The following is an 18,411-nucleotide window of genomic DNA, read 5'->3' as shown; positions in this document are numbered from 1 at the left end:
AAAGATTAATCAATCTTTTCCCCTTTCAAATCTCCAGCATTCCCTCCAAGTGTTACAGGATATCTTTATACCATCCTCTACAGAGTGTGGTGTTAGTTTTCCTAGTGGCCAAATCCAACACAGAGGTTTTGACAAGCAAAAAAAAAAAAAAAAAAATTAAAGTCCTGATAAATAAACAGGAAGGTAATTGTTAGTTCAATGTTGGCATTTCCCTGTGGAATTTCTGAAGAAAACCTGTTTGTCATATCTGAGCTGGTATTTTTATTGGAAAAGAAGGAGAAGTTGGGTTGGCAATCACCCACATAAAGAATACAACACCAAAAGCATGGTCTGAATTGAAAGGGGGGGAAATGACTATTTTTAATATCATGAGATTGGGCTGGCCAGCTAGAGAGGTAGTTTGTGCAAAGAAAATCAACTCTGGACATGATCTTATTGCCTTCCCACTGCTTCTGTTCCTTTCAAGACTGCAGTGGTGTATTGCTTTAATTGGCTGCCTGATGCTGTCCCTTCAAAAACAGGAGATTCTGAACTGCAAATTCACCAGTCAAAGTACAGATCGAAATTAAGCATGAATTACATATTTGAGATATTGTACACCCAGCAGAGAAAAAGTAAGGAACATTGAGGACTGGTCCCTCTGCCTCCTGTGGAGTTTCCAGCAAGATGGGGAGCCGGCTGCTTGTCTGCAGCCAAATTCTAGCTGGCTGGTTGCCAGCCCCCCAACTGCTGAAGACAACCACCTGTCGCTTGTTCTGGGAGCTACTTGTGAGAGGTGTGGCTTTCGGGGCTTGTCGGCTTAAAAGCAAGGAGGCTTGCCAAAGGCGCAGCTATCAGGCTGCCTGTAGGCGGCCACCAAAGGGAGTCAGCCCTTTGCTGGGGGACTTCAATATCCACTTTGGGGTTGGCTTATCTGGTGTGGCTCAGGAGTTCATAGCAGCCATGACAACTATGGGCCTATCCTAATTAGTTTCTGAACCAACTCATCTTGCCAGCTACACACTCAATTTGGTCTTTTGTTCGGATCAGGGGGGTGTTCCGTAGGTGAGGGATCCGGTGGTTTCCATATTACCATGGATGGACGACTACCTGGTTAAGGTTGGTCTCACAGCCACAATTCACCCCTGCAGGGGAGGTGGACCTATTAGGATGGTCCTTCCAAAAAGGCTGCTGGACCCAGCAGGGTTTCAAAAGGCCTTGGAGGATTTTGATGTTGGTGCGGCCAGTGATTCTGTCGATGCCCTGGTGGGAATGTAGAACATAGAACTCATCAGGGCAGTAGACATGATTGCTCCTAAGCATCCCTTCTGACCTGCTTCAAAAACAGCCCCTTGGTATACTGAGGAGTTGTGGGTGCTGAAGCAGTTGTGTAGGCAACTAGAGCGCAAGCAGAGGAGAACTCGGTTTGAATCTGACAGAATACAGCATGTGACCCATCTGAAGACTTATGCGGTGGCGGTGCATGCAGCAAAAAACAGATTTTGGTCTGCATGCATTGCAACTGCAGGCTCGCACTCTGCAGAGCTATCCTGAGTTGTAACGAGTTTGATTTCTGCTCCTTCTACCTCAAATCCCAAAGTCCCCGGGATCATTCTGCTGTGATGCTTTTAATGGATTTTTGGAAACAAGATCTCCGGGCTGACTTGGACTCCACTATTTTGGCAGGGTCTATGGAGGAGGTGTCCAGTGATCCCTCTTGCAGTATTAGATTGGATCAGTTTCAATCTGTGATGCCTGAGGATGTGGACAAGCTGCTTGGGGCGGTGCAGCCTACCACCTGTTCTATGTATCCTTGCCTGACTTGGCTGCTTCTATCAAGCAGGGAGATTGTTGGAGATGGCCTAGTTAATTTCATAAATGCTCTGCTGAGGAAGGGTAGGGTGCCCCCTTGTCTGAAGGAGGCATTGGTTAAACCAATCCTAAAGAAGCCTTCCCTGGATCCCTTAGCAATGGACAGTTACAGGCCAATCTCCAATCTCCCTTGGTTGGGCAAGGTGATTGAGAGGGAGGTGGCTGAAAAAATTCAAATTAAAAAATGAACTTTATCACTTTCTTCTTCTAATTAGGTGTTCCTTATTATTCAACTCAGGCCTCAAGACAATAATGTAACATTTGGGAGCAAAGACACAACCCAGCAATCCCACACTGGAGGCTAAGATAGAAAAGACCTCCACAGCGACCATGTATTTCCCCTTGGAGCTCAAGTAGGTTGGAATGAAAGAAAACCAAACACTGCAAAAGACCAACATACTGAAAGTGATGAATTTGGCTTCATTGAAACTGTCAGGTAACTTCCTGGAAAAGAAAGCCACAGTGAAACTGACAATTGCAAGGAAACCCATATAGCTCAAGACACAGTAAAACATGACAGCTGATCCCTCCTTACATTCCAGGATGATTTCTTCAGCCATTGAGTGCTTGTCAGCACCTGGAAATGGAGGAGAGGTTGCCAACCACACAGTACAGATGCCTACTTGTAGAAGAGAACAGGAAAGGACAATGGAGGTGGCCAGTCTCCTCCCCACCCAGTTCCTCATCTTGGACCCTGGCTTGGTGGCCAGGAATGCCAGAACCACTGTGGTAGTTTTTGCCAGCACACAAGAAACAGCCACTGAAAAAATGATGCCAAAAACTGTTTGTCGGAGGAGACACGTCACCTTCCAAGGCTGGCCAATGAACAGCAATGCACAGAGAAAGCAGAGGAGGAGGGAGATGAGGAGAGTGTAGGTGAGGTTGCAGTTGTTGGCTTTAACAAGAGGAGTATCGTGGTGCTTCAAAAATATTCCTAGCACCAAAGCTGTGATCAAAGAAAAGGAAACCGCAATACAGGCTAAACTGATCCCCAAAGTTTCTTCATAAGATAAGAAGGACACAGCCTTGGGAATACACACGTCATGTTCTTTGTTTGGATAGTTTCCATCTTCACATTCAGAACAGTCATTCAGGTCTGAAAAATAAGATATCTATGTTTAATCTCACAAATACTGTATGCTATAAATCTCGCCAGCTTGATGTGAGATGTTCATCTTTCACACAGATAAAACATATTTGTTCAGAGTAAGGGATGCATCCAGTGATGAGCCAGTGAAATGTGGCAGAGGATGATCATCAAGATGATGATGATGATGATGATGATGATGAAGAATTCGATTTCTATACCACCCTTCCAAAAATGGCTCAGGGTGGTTTACACAGAGAAATAATAAATACATAAATCAGATGGCTCCCTGTCCCCAAAGGGCTCACAGTCTAAAAAAAGAAACATAAGATGATAGACACCAGCAACAGTCACTGGAAGTACTGTGCTGTGGGTTGATATGGCCTGTTACTCTCCCCCTGCTAAATAAAGAGAATAACCACATTAAAAGGTGCCTCTTTGCCAAGTTAGCAGGGGTTGACACAGTGAGATACTCCATGCTCACCCATTTTCTCAATGCACACTCAGAAATCTGTAATTCTTACCCTTCTGGCTTGAAATCTTTCCTTCTGGACATGGGATGCATTTGTAGCAGCAAAATGGTCTCCCCTCCTTCATTTGCCTTCTGGAACCTGGATAGCAAGTCTTGCTACATGCAGAATGTGGTTGTACCTAAACCATACATGAAAGAGAGCAATGACAGCCTTTGATAGGTATGTGCAAATCAATTTGAGTAAAAATTGATTTGTACCGGAATCTAACTGATTCGGGTGATTTGGAGGGAAAAAAATCCCCCTTGTGGTCCATTGTCTAGAGTCAGATACAAATCAAATCATGCCCTCCTATTTATTTCCCCAGATTATCATCTTACTTTTAAAGAAAAAAGCTAAGCTCTAGCCCTTGTAGAAGTGGAGTTATGGAGCAAAATGTGTGGTCACTATTTTTCAAGTGTTTGGATTCTTTGGTGTATAATGATTTTTCCTTAATGAATCCCTATGAGGATTCATTACACAGCTTCATTTCTTCTATTCATTTTCACTGCCTTTTGGACAGTTCCAATGGTCAACTGCTATGTGCCAACTATACCACCCTACCACCTGCAAGGCAGTGGGGTACTATTCAGTTTATGTTCTAGGAATTTTTTCAAGTGTTTAGGTTCTTTGGTGTCTAATAATCTTTCCTCATAATGAATCCCTCTGAAGATTCATTTCACACCAAAGAGACTAAACACTTCATTTTGTAATGAAGATTCATTACAAAACAAAGAGTCTAAATATAAACTGAGTACCCAGTGGCTTGTGGCTTGTGGGGTAGTTGGAACATGGGATGCCACTAATTCCCCACCCCAACCTGCAAAACAGTGGGGTCAAAATGAACAGAAGAAATGAAGGTGTGTAATGAATACACCAAAAATCGAAACACTTCAAAAAATCCTAAAAACTAAACTGTGTACCCCAGTGTGTGGAGTGGGTGAGGTAGGTGTAGTTGACACATTGCAGTTGAGAGTCGGCACTGTCCAGTGACAGTCAAAATGAACAGAAGAAATGAAGGCATATAATGAACCCTCATACGGATTCATTATGAAGAAAAGTTATTAGACACCAAAGAATCTAAACACTTCAATATTCCTAAAAATTAAAATGAGTACCCCACTGCCCTGCAGGTTGGGGGGTGGGTGTAGTTGGCACATGGCAGTTGACAGTTGGCACTGCCCAATGACAGTAAAAATGAACAGAAGACATGAAGGTGTGCAATGAATCCTCATAGGGATTCATTATAAGGAAATGTTATTAGACAACAAAGAATCTAAACATTTGAAAAATAATGACTGCACATTTTGCTCCATAACTCCATTTCTACAAGAGTTAGAGCTTAGCTTTTTTCTTTAAATGAAAGCTGTCGATCCATGTTAGGTTTAGGATAGGGTGATTTCAATTACCCGTTATTTTCTATGGCAGAAATATAAAAAATCACTAAAAACTAAAAATAATCATTAAAGATCAATCAAGTGCCCCACCATTTTGTGATTTAGGTGGTTGGTGGCACCCATGGGGACCTACCGACCACCCAAATTTGGTGCCCCTAGGACCCTGTTAAGTGGTCCAAACTGATCTGAATCTGAATCAAATTGAATCAAATACAAATAGTATCTGAGGTGATTTGGACACAAAACAAAACAAAACAAAACAGGGGTGATTTAATTTGGGAACAAATCAAATTTTAAAAAATCAATTTGTGCATATCCCTAGTTTTTGAAGCCTCTGAATACCATTTGCAGTGGGGCAACAGCAGGAGAGAGGGCATGCATTCATCTCTTGCCTGTGGGCTTCTCAGAGGGATCTGGTGGGCCACTGTGTGAAACAGGAAGCTGAACTAGATGGGTCTTGGGACTCCAGCAAGACTGTTTTTGTGTTACCTGGTTAAACCATCTGTGCCATGTTATGGCATTTTCATTTATGATGAATGCTTGGTTTGGGGTTGCCTGCAGATCCATCCTCCCAACTTTCACTCTAAGAAGGGACTGGTTTGATGAAAAAATCCCATTGATAGCATCGAATCCAGCAACCAGGTCCCTAGGCAAATCCAGCAACTAGTTCAACTAGACTTTGAAGCCCCTGGATACCAGTAACAGGCAAGCAACAGCAGGAGAGAATACAAATACATGCCTTCATCTCTTGCCTGGAAGTTTTCTCCATGGGGCTTTTAAAGCCCTTTAATTAGCATCTCTTCTGAAATGGAGGGGGTGAGTTCACATATCAGGAAGATTTACCCCGAAGTCCCTGTAAGTTATTGGGGAGCAGTTCACACACAATTCAGGATTTTCACTGCGCGTTAGAGTGTAACCCTATTTATAAAAGGAGGAAAAAGGAAAGATTGTGCTGTCGAGTCAGTGTTGATGCCTGGTGACCACAGAGCCATGTGGCTTTCTTGGTAGAATACTGTGATGTATGTTGCTTTAAGTAGTATTACTCTCCCAGCTCACCTGCGGTGTTTTAAAGGTATTTATACAGTTTGTCTTTGGGGAGAGGCAGGCCTTCTACACTGGGTAATTTATGTGGCTGGACTGTTCTGGTCTTCTCTCCTCTCATAGCCAATAAAGCTGCCTTGTTACCACTATGGACTTCTGTGTGTTGGACTCCCTGCCGCAGCCGAGGACGCAGCATTACATGGTGTCAGAAGAATGGATTTATTTTGACCTCTGCGACCACTTGTCCTGCAAGGCAATTTGGCTGAGAACTAGAAGCATTGGAAACAAAGTTTTTGCTGGTATTGCGTGGTGGCTGGTGTTGATAAGGTGGCAAGTGAGCGGCAGATAGCAATTCTGCTGAAGTGTGTAGGGGAGGAAGCAGTATTAATTTATAATACATTTGTTTTTTCTGGTGGTGAGCCAGCTACTGTGGAGGAGGTGCTGGAGTGGTTTAGAATATATTGTACTCCCAGAAAGAATGTTATATTTGAATGTTCATCTTTTTGGAACCATGCTTGGAAGCATGGAGAAACCATTGATCAATTTGTGACTGAACTGAAATTAAAGGCAAACAGTTGTGAATTTGGCTCTGTATGCAAGGAGTTGATTAGAGACAAGATCGTTTTTACTGCAACAGAGAAGTTAAAGGAGAGACTTTTGAGGGAATCGGACCTGACTCTTGAGAAAGCAGTGCAAATATGCCAAGTAGCTGAAGTAACAGCGACCCAGCTGCAAACCATGGCAGTCTGGTCCAAGCAGTCAGTTGTATGAAATATCTATGGCAAAGAAGGATTATGAAGAAAAGCCTGTTCAGACACTTGGACATAAGAAGTCACCTTCTGAATATAGACATGATGACACAAGGAATAAAGAATGCTCTCAGTGCGGCATAATTCATAAGCCTCAAAGGTGTCCAGCATTTGGGAAGACTTGTTATAAGTGTGGAAAGAAAAACCATTTTGCTCACATGAATACTTAATGTCAATGAGTTATAATAGAGGACAACAAAAATATCGTGCACAATTTAGAGTTGCCTAGTTTATTTATAGGAGAGTTGTCGCAGAATATAATGGAATTTGATGATTCTCAAGCCCCAGGATGGTATGCAGATGTGAATCTAAGAGGGCTTACAGTAAAGTATAAGCTGGACACGGGTTGAAGCAAATGTGTTGCCATTTAAAATATTTAATGAGTTACCAGGTCAGTAGGCATTAACTAAAAGTGAGACGACTCTTGTAGCCTATGGGGGAGTACAGATAAAGCCTTTGGGCACTATTGTTATTCCATGGTATATGGGAAAGAAAGAGGTGAAATTATTGTTTTATGTGACAGACATATGAACCCTTCCATTGCTAGGTAGGGAGGCTTGTGAGACTATGGATTTGGTTCCTCATGTTGATGTTATAAGATCAGTTGAATTTGTATCGTGTGAGCAGTTGTTTACATTATATTCTGATGTTTTTGAAGGTCTTATACATGTGGATACAACAATTCCCCCAGTGATACATGGCTGTAGTTTGTAACACAGGACAGGTTAAAAGAGACTCTAGAACAAATGGAAAGTGCAGGAGTGATAACTAAAGTTGTGGGACCTACAGACTGGGTAAATAGCCTAGTTATCACAGAGAAGAAATGGGAAGTTGAGTATATGTCTTGACCCATGTGATTTAAATAAGGCAATTCACAGGCAGCATCATACGATTCTTACGATAGATGACGTATCGGGTTGGTTAGCTGAAATGGATTTTTTTACAATTGTGGATGAAAAGGATGGTTATTGGCAGGGGAAACTGGATGAACCTTCATCACATTTGTGTACATTTAATACACCATGGGGAAGGTATTGTTTTAATCGCTTGCCATTTGGGCTTAAATCTTCCAGTGATGTGTTTCAACAAAAAAATGAAGAGACCTTTGGACATATAAAAGGAGTATATATGATTGCTGATGGTATGATCATAGCAGCTAGAACGTCTGAGGAGCATGATCAGATTTTGCATCAGGTAATGGAGACAGCAGCGGCAAAGAACATTAAATTTAATAAGGAGAAGATCCTGTTTAAAGTTGATTCTGTGAAGTATATGGGACATATGACAGCTCAGGGGATCAAAGTAGATGAAGAGAAAGTGAAGACTATTCATGAGATGTCACCCCCTTGTGATAGACAAGGTGTTCTTAGGTTTCTAGGATCTGTCCAATATTTGTCAAAATATATTCCTAGGGAGGTGGAGTTGACTGCCCCTCTGAGAAAATTGTTGAAAAAGAATGTGTTATTTCAGTGGGTGCCAGAACATCAGAAGGTTTTTGAAATGGTTAAACAGCAGTTGTGTCAGGCACCTTCAATATTTCGATGTTAAAAAATCAGTAGTTGTGCAGGCAGATGCATCAAAAGATGGTCTAGGACAGGCCTGCACAACATGCGGCCCGGGGGCCGGATGCGGACCGCGAGGCCTTTTTTCCTGGCCCCCGGGGCTATTTCCTCTTCCTCCCCCTGCTGCTTAAAAAACACCTCCTCAAAAAAAAATTCCAGCTGCTGCACAGCCGAGGAGATGGCTGCAGGGGTGCGGGTGTTCTTCCTTACCCTCCCCCATGGCAGCAGTGGCACACAGAGGCAGAAACCAGAGTGACACTCGGGTCTGCCATTTGGCCTGGTGTTGCTTCCCAACTGCGAGGCGCGCCTGCGCAGTTAAGTCTCTTAAGTCTCTCTCTCTCTCTCCCCCCCACCAAGACTGCGCCATTCTCTCTCTCCCTCGCTCTCCCCCCCACTAAGACTGCTCCATTCTCTCTCTCTCTCTCTCTCTCTCCACCAAGACCACTCCATTCTCTCTCTCTCTCCCTCCCACCAAGACTGCTCCATTCTCTCTCTCTTTCTCTCTCTCAGGCCAAGCCTCCTGCTGCATCCTTTCTATCTTTCTTTCCCCTTCTCCATTCTCTTCCAAAATTATGAGAAGAGGTTCTCATCCCTCCCCCCTAAAAGTGTTCCATGTTTTGTGTGATGATTTGGCAGAGGTGGAAAGGAAGAACAATGCATTTTATTATGTATTTTGTACAATTGTATAATATTTATATTATTAGAATGAATTTTAATTCAACCTATTTCATATTAATTTAAATCAATCTTGCCCTGCCAGAACATCAAAAGTTAAATATTGATTAAATTCATTTAAAATTGATTTTTAATTCATTTCACTTTAATTGAGTTGATTGGTTGATGGATATTAAATGTTACTCTAATAATCAGCACCCTAGGAATTGACCTCGGCCCCCATGAACCAAGTCACAGTTGGTTTCGGCCTGCCAGGTCATTTGAGTTGTGCAGGCCTGGTCTAGGAGCATGTTTGCTTCAAGAAGGCAAACCAGTAACTTATGCCTCTAGATCTCTTCGTTTATCAGAACAGAATTATGCACAAATAGAGAAAGAATTGCTGGCCGTGTTATATGCTATGAGAAAATTTCATCAATATGTATTTGGTAAGGTTGTTTTAGTTCAGACTGATCATAAGCCACTGGAGGTAATATTTAAAAAATCGGTTGGAAGTGCTCCTGCTCGGTTGCAGCACATACTTTTACGGCTTCAAAGATACCAGCTTGATGTAGTATATACCCTGGGTAGACAGATGTATCTTGCAGATACGTTGTTGAGGGCTGCAGTAGATCCACCTAAGAGTGATGAAGAACAAGTAGAGGGTGAGAGAGTTATACATAAGTTGAGTATGGTAGCTATGCATTCAGAAGGAGTATCTGCTATACAGGAGGCAACAAGTCGTGGTAGTCAGCTTCAGACATTAGTGGCTCTTATAAGACAGGGGTGGCCACAGTACATGAAAGATGTTCCTCTACTTGCAAAGCCATTTTGGCCTATGAAGGACTCGATGTGCTATAAGGATGGTATTATTTATGTAGATGAAAGGGTAGTTATTCCATTGTCCAAGTGGTGAGAAATTCTCTTTCAATTGCATGAGTCACATCAAGGTGTCCAAAGGACTAGAACTAGGACAAAAGAAATAATGTATTGGCCTGGGATGGGTAATGATATTGAAACAATGGTGGGAAACTGTTCAATATGTGCGCAGTATGCATCCAGAAAGCAAAAAGAGTTATACCACATGAGATTCCTGAGTTACCGTGGGAAAAAGTTGGTATAGATATTTTTGAATATGGTTCCTTACCATTTCTTTTGGTGGTGGACTATTACTCAAAGTATCCAGAGGTATTGAGTTTGCCAGATAAGACTGCAGGAGCGGTGGCTACTAGACTGAAGGCGGTGTTTGCTCACCATGGGATTCCAAGGAAAATTGTGAGTGATAACATGCCTTTTGCTGGTCGTGAGTTTCGGCAATTTGCTCAGGAATGGGGATTTGAACAGTGTTTCAGTAGTCCAGGGTATCCCCAGTCTAATGGGATGGTGGAAAGAGCGATTCGCTCTATAAAGCAACTCATTAAAAAAGCAGAAGATGCCCAGGTAGATTTGTATATGGCATTGCTAGAATATCAGAATACACCTGTCACGGGGATGGAGTATTCACCAGCCCAGGTGCTGATGAGTAGAATGTTGAGAAGTAAACTCCCGGTGACTACGGATTTATTACGCCCGAAGACATCCACAAGGATGTATGAAGGTTTACAGAGAGTTCAAAAGAGGCAAAAATACTTTTATGATCGGACCACAAAACCTCTTAAGCCCCTGCAAGTAGGGGATGTAGTATGGGAAGAGTATAAAGAAGGGTGGTTTCCTGCAGTGATAACAGAGAAGGGTGATCAACCCCGTACATATTGGGTGACAACTTCTGAGGGACGTAGTTATTGGTGAAACAGATGGAAGTTAAGGTATTGCAGGAGGAATGAGGAAGAAAATGATGTGGGGGAGGATATAGTACAGAGCGTGCCTATAGTTATGCAGCGTGATCAGTTGCTGAACATTTCTAATGGGAGTATGGAAGAGGTTAAGTTGGAAAATGATATAGTAGAAGAGACACGAGCTGTTCAATCTGAAGAAAGGAGTCCCAGATATATAACATCATATGGCAGGCGTGTCTTCTTGCCAGAAAGATATGTACCTGAGTAATTGTTTTATTTTGTTCGTGTTTCTTTTATTTTGTATATATTTGTATTCATGATTTTAATATTATATTTGTTTTATCTGTCTTACTTCTGTGAGAAGGGAGATGTGATGTATTTTGCTTTAAGTAGTATTACTCTCCCAGCACTCCTGCAGTGATTTAAAGGTATTTATATAGTTTGTCTTTGGGGAGAGGCAGGCCTTCTACACCGGATGCCTTATGTGGCTGGACTGTTCTGGTCTTCTCCCCTCTCATAGCCAATAAAGCTGCCTTGTTACCACTACGGACTCCTGTGTGTTGGACTCCCTGCCACAACCAAGGACACAGCATTACAGTAATGTTTTACCATTGACTTCTCCTGTGCAGTATGAGATTATGGCACTTTCCTTTATCACTGCTGCCCGATATAGGAGTTCCTCATATTCTGGGAAACAAACCAGAGGGGATTTGAACCAACGGCCTCCTGCTCTCTAGGCAGGTTGTTTCCCTGTTGCACCATTAGGTGGCTTAGAACCCAATTTTTATCTGGGGTTAAAAAATACATTATTTGCATCATTTTGGGGGGACAACTTTGAATTTGCAGTAAAGCCTCCCAGTAAGCTTGTGGTAAAGCCTGCAGTGTATAAAAGTCCCTGTGAGCTTCTCAGAGGGATTTGGTGGACCACTCTGTGTGAAACAGGATTCTCTGTCTGTCTGTCTGTCTGTCTGTCTGTCTATCTAGCATATTTCCATAACACCCCAAATGCAAGTTCTCTGGGTGGTTTACAAGACAATAAAAAGATTAACATCTTTCAACAATTAAAATTTAAGAAGTTAAAACTATTAAAACACAATTAAATCAGAATTTGGAGCCATCAGTTACCCGCTGTGATGTGTTTAAAGAGTTTTTTGCAGATAAAATATCTCGGATTCGGGCCAATCTAGATGGAGACTCCACCATTAAGTCAATGTCTGAACTGGAGGTGTCCGGCAACTTCTCTTATGTGATTCGACTGGATCGGTTTCAGTTTGTGACTGAAACAAGCTGCTCGGAACGGTGTGGACAAGCTGCTTGGAACGGTGAGGCCTACCACTTGTTCTCTTGACACTTGTCCAACATGGCTTGTTCTATCTAGCAGGGAGGCTGTTGTGGTAGAAATCATAAATGCTTCTCTGAGGGAGGGCAGGATGCCTCCTTGTCTTAAGGAGGCAATTATTAGACTTCTTCTTAAGAAGCCTGCATTAGATCCCTCAGAGTTGAGCAACTATAGGCCTGTTTCCAATCTCCCATGGCTGGGTAAAGTAATCGAGAAGGTGGTGGCCTCTCAGCTCCAGGTGGTCTTGGAGGAAACTGATTATCTAGACCCATTTCAAACTGCTTTTTGGGTGGGCTATGGGGTGGAGACTGCCTTGGTCAGCCCGATGGATGATCTCCAATTGGGAATTGACAGAGGAAGTGTGACTCTGTTGGTCCTTTTGGATCTCTCGGCGGCTTTAGATACTTTCGACCATAGTATCCTTCTAGAACGCCTGAGGGTGTTGGGGGTGGGGGGCACTGTTTTACAGTGGTTCCACTCCTACCTCTCGGACAGATTCCAGATGGTGTCAATTGGAGACTGTTGCTCTTCAAAATCTGAGCTTAAGTATGGTGTCCCTCAAGGCTCCATACTTTCTCCAATGCTCTTTAACATCTACATGAAACTGCTGGGAGAGATCATCAGGGGATTTGGAGCGGATCTACTTCTCCATGTCAACTTCTTCAGGAGATGGCGTAACTTCCCTTAATGCTTGCCTGGAAGCAGTAATGGTCTGGATGAGGGAGAATAAACTGAAACTGAATCCAGATATTGTGTGGGGTCAGAACTCTAGAGACGATTTTGATCTGCCTGTTTGAAATGGGGTCACAGGTCCCCAAAGGAACAGGTTTGCAGTCTGGGAGTACTTCTGGATCCACACATCTCCCTGGTTTCTCAGTTTGAGGCGGTGGCCAGGGGTGCTTTCTATCAGCTTCGGCTGATACACCAGCTGCGTCCGTTTCTTGAGATGAACAACCTCAAAACAGTAGTACATATGTTGGTAACCTCCAGACTTGACTTCTACAATGCGCTCTATGTGGGGCTGCCTTTGTACATAGTCCGGAAGCTTCAGTTGGTACAGAACGCGGCAGCCAGGTTGGTCTTTGGGTCATCTCGGAGAGACCACATCACTCCTTTGTTGATAGAGTTACACTGGCTGCCAACAGGTTTCCGGGCAAAATACAAAGTGTCATAACTTATAAAGCCCTAAATGGCTTAAGCCCTGGGTATCTAAGAGAATGTCTTCTTCATTATGATCCCCACCACCCACTGAGGTCATCCGAAGAGGTCCGTCTCCAGTTGCTACCAGCTTGGCTGGTGGCCACACGGGGATGGGCTTTCTCAGTTGCTGCCCTGAGACTGTGGAATGCGCTCCCTACTGAGATATGATCCTCCCAATCTCTGACCATTTTTAGAAAGCATTTGAAAACCCACCTCTTCACCCAAGCTTTTTCTGTTATTTAAAATTTTACGGTTTTAATTCGTGGTGATTTTTAAATTATTAAATTGTTTTAAGTTTCTGTATATATTTTAACTTGTTTTATACTATTGTTAACTGCTCAGACAAAAGTTTGGGGTGGTGTACAAATGTAATAAATAAATAAATAAATAAATAAATAAATAAATAAATAAATAAATCAGAATTAAAACAATATCTAATAGAAAGCCTGGTTGAATAAATGGAGCCTTGGACCTCCAGCAAGGCTGTTCTTATGTTACCTGGTTAAACCATCTGTGCCATGTTATGGCATCTTCATTTATTATGAATGCTTGGTTTGGAGGAGCCTGCGGATCCATCCACCCAACTTTCACTCTAAGAAGGGACTGGTTTGAAGAAAAAATCCAATTGATAACATCAAATCCAGCAACTAGCTCCCCATCCTTGTCAAAAGAAACTCTGTCCCCCACACTGTTGTTAAATGAGATATGTCTCAGAAAATGATGGAGCTAGATGGGAAAGAGAAAGGCACAAGATTAGCAAAGGCTTCTTTTTAGTATCACTCAGACACAGATACACGGATAGTGTATGTCATCCTGAATAATGAACTGCTGATAGGGATGTGCAAACAGGTTCAATGTCAAATGTGTTTGAAGTTGAACCTTTTCGGTTTGACCATTTGGGGTTGAACCGAACCATTCCCTGTTCAGTCCAACCCCGGACCAAACATCCCCCGACTGTTCAGGGGCTTCACAGACTTTTTATAAAAAAAATTTACTTACCCCCTTCAGGGGAGTTGTTGGAGGTGGTGGTGGGTTCACGGAGGTTCCCCCTCCCCCAGCCAGCCTCCCTTCATGCCTCCACCGGCCATTCAGCCAACTCTTCAGCCAGTTCGAGACTTCTGTGGTGACCCAGGCCATGCAGAGGCCAGTTGTGCAGCCACGGCGGCCTACAAAATGGCTACCATGCTGGAGGGGAAAGGCCCAAACGGGCCAAAGAGCTGGGCGAACGGCTGGTGGAGGCATGAAGGGGGGTCGGCGGGGGGAGGGGAACCTCTGCAGACCCCCCCGCTGCCTCCAACAACTCCCCCGAAGGGGGTAAGTTAAAAAAATTATTTTCCAAAAAATGTTCACCAACATCACCTGGACAGAACCGAAATGGGGAAGGGGATTGTGGGGGTGCTCGACCGAACTGGGCTGGTCCAGTTCAGGTCTGATACAGACTCGAACTGAACCAGACCAACCAGTTCCATGTACACCCCAAGCCCTGGTGCTGCTGATGGGTTTTACTAATGCAGCACTGCTTTTTGTTCAGAGGGAGATGAATTTTGACAGATTCCCTTTCCCAGAAAGTTCTCTGTGTCACTTTAAACTTTAAGCTTTGTCAGTGAAGGGGAAGCTGTCAATATTCACCCCCTTTGCTCGAGTAGCGATGCTGCATTAGTCAAAAACATGATTGGTACTAGTGCTTCTCACATAGCACCGATGTTTCAGTAGTCAGTATGGCAGCCTGCAAGTCTACCTATCTACCCAGCTACCTCTGTCTTTGTAACTAAAATAGAAACTATGGCTACAATATATGTTCCAAACCACATTGTTTCCCTGTTGCCAAGTAGCTGGGCTCAAGTGGAAGATGAAGAGAGAGTAAAGTTTTAAAAAAACCATCAGAAGTAATTGAATTTTGTGAAAGCAACAAAGATGTATACAAAACTAAGATCTCTCTGGTTTCAAGAAGCAATGAGTAGACTCATTTGAGCAGAGTTTCTAACGACTGTTTTGTGTGACCATACACTTCCAAACAGGCTTGGTAGTTCACAGGCAGCATGAGTTTTGCAAGAACTGAAATGATTCCACAAAGATGGAGGACTGACAATCCAAGATGAACACTGCAGTTACCAACAGGCAGCAAGGACTGGTGGAATGATTGAGGTGTGGTGTGTGTGTGGGAGAGGGAGAGGGAGAGAGGGAGAGGGAGGAGTTTAAGCTATCACCTGCCAGAATTCTTTTTTCTGAAACCATAGCCCCTCTCGATGCACCCCTGTTCTCTGTTTTAGTCTTGATAATGACAGGGCCTGTAATGCATGAGCTACAGTATAGACAGCATTGTATACATTGTAGCTGTGCCCAGTCATCCTCATTTCAAAGAAAGGTCCAGGTAGATTCTCCAGCTTCTCCTCCCCAGAGCAGATATCCCCTTCCACCTTGCCCAGAACTATACTGGGGAATACACAACTGAATGCATGTTGCCAAAAGTCCCTGATGAAACCATCTCCTTGAGTGCTGGAAGGGTTCCTGCTCTCAACAAACTGGTGAAAACCTGGTGGGTCGTTGGAATGAATTGTGAAGGACAGAGCACCATGGAACATGTCTATATCCCATGTCCTTTGATAGACCACTGAAGTGAGCTCCATCTGGGCTGTCATTATCCACACTTGCCCTTTTGCTTCATTTGCCATGTGTTCCTGTTCTGACAGATAAGGCAACCATCTCATAAACATCGTAGTATATGATTCTCCATTGACAAGAATTACATTGGCTTTGCCTTCCATTATTTTATCATGTATTTTTGCCCCCTGCTGCAACACTTCCTTAATTTCAGAAGCAAAAGTGAGTTTGGGGCTTCTTTCTATGAAGGCAAAGCAGACACCACTCCTGGAGAACTCTGGTAGCACCATTTGCAGAAATCTTTCTCCAGTATCATCATTATCCATAATTATGACTCCGATCCAGATCCATCTGAAATGCAGAAGCAAAGAGAGAATCCCTGCATACTGAAGGGCTTCCTTAGGGGCCATCTGGTAGAAAGGAAGACCAGGGATTTTATCGTGCATGACTGGAGGAGAGCCATAGATGAGCTAGAGAGAAATGTAAAACTGAGTGTTGGCAGTTATAATTGTCTAGTAGCAGTTCCAAATGTTATGTGACTACTAAGGAGTGAGTGGTTGCACAATAGGAGTACCATAACAACTGCAATGGCACATTCCTTTGATAGCTGAGTGGGGGCTGCGGTATGCCATGTAAGCAGCAGTGAGCATGCCTCCCTCTGGCAGCTTGCGGTGCAGAATGTAAGCCAGTAAGAAATATTTACTCCTTTTCTTGAAAGTGTGTATGGCCATAAACCTTACCATTTCAGGGACGTGATGGGATGTGCCTGCCTTCTTAATCCCATCTGGGAAAACAAAGGTCCAGTTTCTAATGTGGAGTTACTTCGAGAGATGTTGCTGGCATCATATGAGATGCAGCTATCCAGCAGCAGCTCTGATTACATCTCACTAATTTATTAATCATCTTTCAGTCACTGACATGGAGAGCAACGATGAACCAGTGCAGAAAGAGAGCAGCCTCACAATGTTCTCAATTGCTTTCCTGCTGCCTCTTTCCTGCTGCACAGGTGCAGCAGGGAAGCATGAATTTTTAACATGGCCTCCCTTCCCCTGGAAGTCCTCTGTACCATCCAAAAATACTTCCCTGGGGGCTTCACAACCCACCGGAGCATATTTTTGGGTGGCCTAGAGGGCTTCTTGCAGAAGGGGAGGGCGTTAAACATTGTCACTTCCCCAGATCACTGGTGCGGTTGATTGGGCAGTTCTGTTAGGCTGCTCTCTCGCTTCATCGAGAGAGCAGCATTCATTCCTTTGCATGCTTTTCATTTTGTGCAACAAAGTTGTGTATGCCCAAGAAAAATAACATAGCTGTGCAAAATTCCATTTTTAAACTCTTGTGCAAAGATCCCCTACAACTTAAACAGAAAGATGAAGGTGTTTCCCAGCAATAGGTCCAGCAGAGTTTGTGCAGTTTGTTGCACGAGCACAACATGTTTGCCCTAGCACAACAGTAGTCTTTAATGTGACCTCCAATCTTAGTGGAACTAGCTAGTGCAACATCAATGCAATGTATTTGTGCAAGCACTTCATTAGACTATAGGTCAGTCTTTGAGCATTTAGAACACTGAATTGGATGCTCAAGATCACACGTCCTAAGATATTGCAAAGATGTTCTCCTTTTTCAGATTCATCTTCATCCACACACATATAGTTCACAGCTAACATTTTCCCTCTCACTTATGAGTGAATCATAATGATTGTATTTCTTTGCTTAGATATGACATTCGCACAAAAGATAATGTCCTTCTGTTGATTTTAATGAACACATCTCCCCAGACCACAGAGTCGCTTCTCAGAACGTCAACAGATTAGGGAATGAAACAAACTTCCATACATCAAAAACATCTCCTACCTGTGGAATCTTGAAGATATCCAAGACCGTGGCCACATAAAGGGAGATTTGGGAGTCCAGTGCTCCAATGATGGCTGTTAGCTTATTCTGGCTGTCACATTCATAGTTGGGGACAAATCTCTCAAGGGAAGATATCAGTAGCATTGTGGCATGATATGTCCATTTGGCATTGAAGTAACTGTCATAGATGTGAAAGCCCAAGGTGACATTGGGTAAGAGCTGAGGATTTCCATTAATCTCCTTTACTGCAAATGCCAAGGCCAGGATTTGCTGGTAGTTCTTAGTCAACACACTAAAAGGAGAGTTGCATTCCATATCAAGGAAGGACCCCACACTTTGTAAGATACCACGATTGTTTGGTGTCTTTTAAAGGAGTAAGACACAAAGGCCCTGGAATGAGGCAGCCATGTGAGAAAGAAAATGTCAGTCATCCCTGAAGTACAAGCCTATGGAGTTGCTTGGACGTCCAAAATTGGGCCCACTGTCACCCACTAGGTAGCCCTGTATAAAACCTCTAGATAAGAGTAGCTATTTCCTTCTCTGTAGTCAATTTCCTCAGTTTTCTCTTCCTCCACTTTCTCAACTTTTTTGGATACTTCCTCCCCTTTTCTTCCTCTCCCCCTCTGTCTCACTCATTGCCTGATCTCTGGATCAGCTCTTCACTCCCTTCTTTACCTGGACTCATTCAGGGTTCTTTCCTCCCTCCTCCTGGTTCTCCTGACTGGCTCCTCCTCCTCT

General features: G+C 43.3%; 1 protein-coding gene across 1 annotated transcript; it reads right to left on the bottom strand.

The window, feature by feature from the left end:
• Window positions 1–2,045: 2,045 nt before the first annotated feature.
• On the bottom strand, window positions 2,046–17,988 carry LOC128330961 (vomeronasal type-2 receptor 26-like). Its single transcript, XM_053264328.1, has 5 exons — window positions 17,674–17,988; window positions 15,429–16,292; window positions 13,720–13,947; window positions 3,463–3,589; window positions 2,046–2,947 (listed from the first exon to the last, which is right to left on the bottom strand). The coding sequence occupies exons 1-5, from the start codon at window positions 17,986–17,988 to the stop codon at window positions 2,046–2,048; spliced, it is 2,436 nt and encodes an 811-aa protein (XP_053120303.1).
• Window positions 17,989–18,411: the final 423 nt, after the last annotated feature.

The sequence above is a fragment of the Hemicordylus capensis genome, chromosome 6, assembly GCF_027244095.1.
Source record: "Hemicordylus capensis ecotype Gifberg chromosome 6, rHemCap1.1.pri, whole genome shotgun sequence".
Taxonomy (NCBI): domain Eukaryota; kingdom Metazoa; phylum Chordata; class Lepidosauria; order Squamata; family Cordylidae; genus Hemicordylus; species Hemicordylus capensis.
This window is presented reverse-complemented; position numbering and strand designations above follow the sequence as displayed.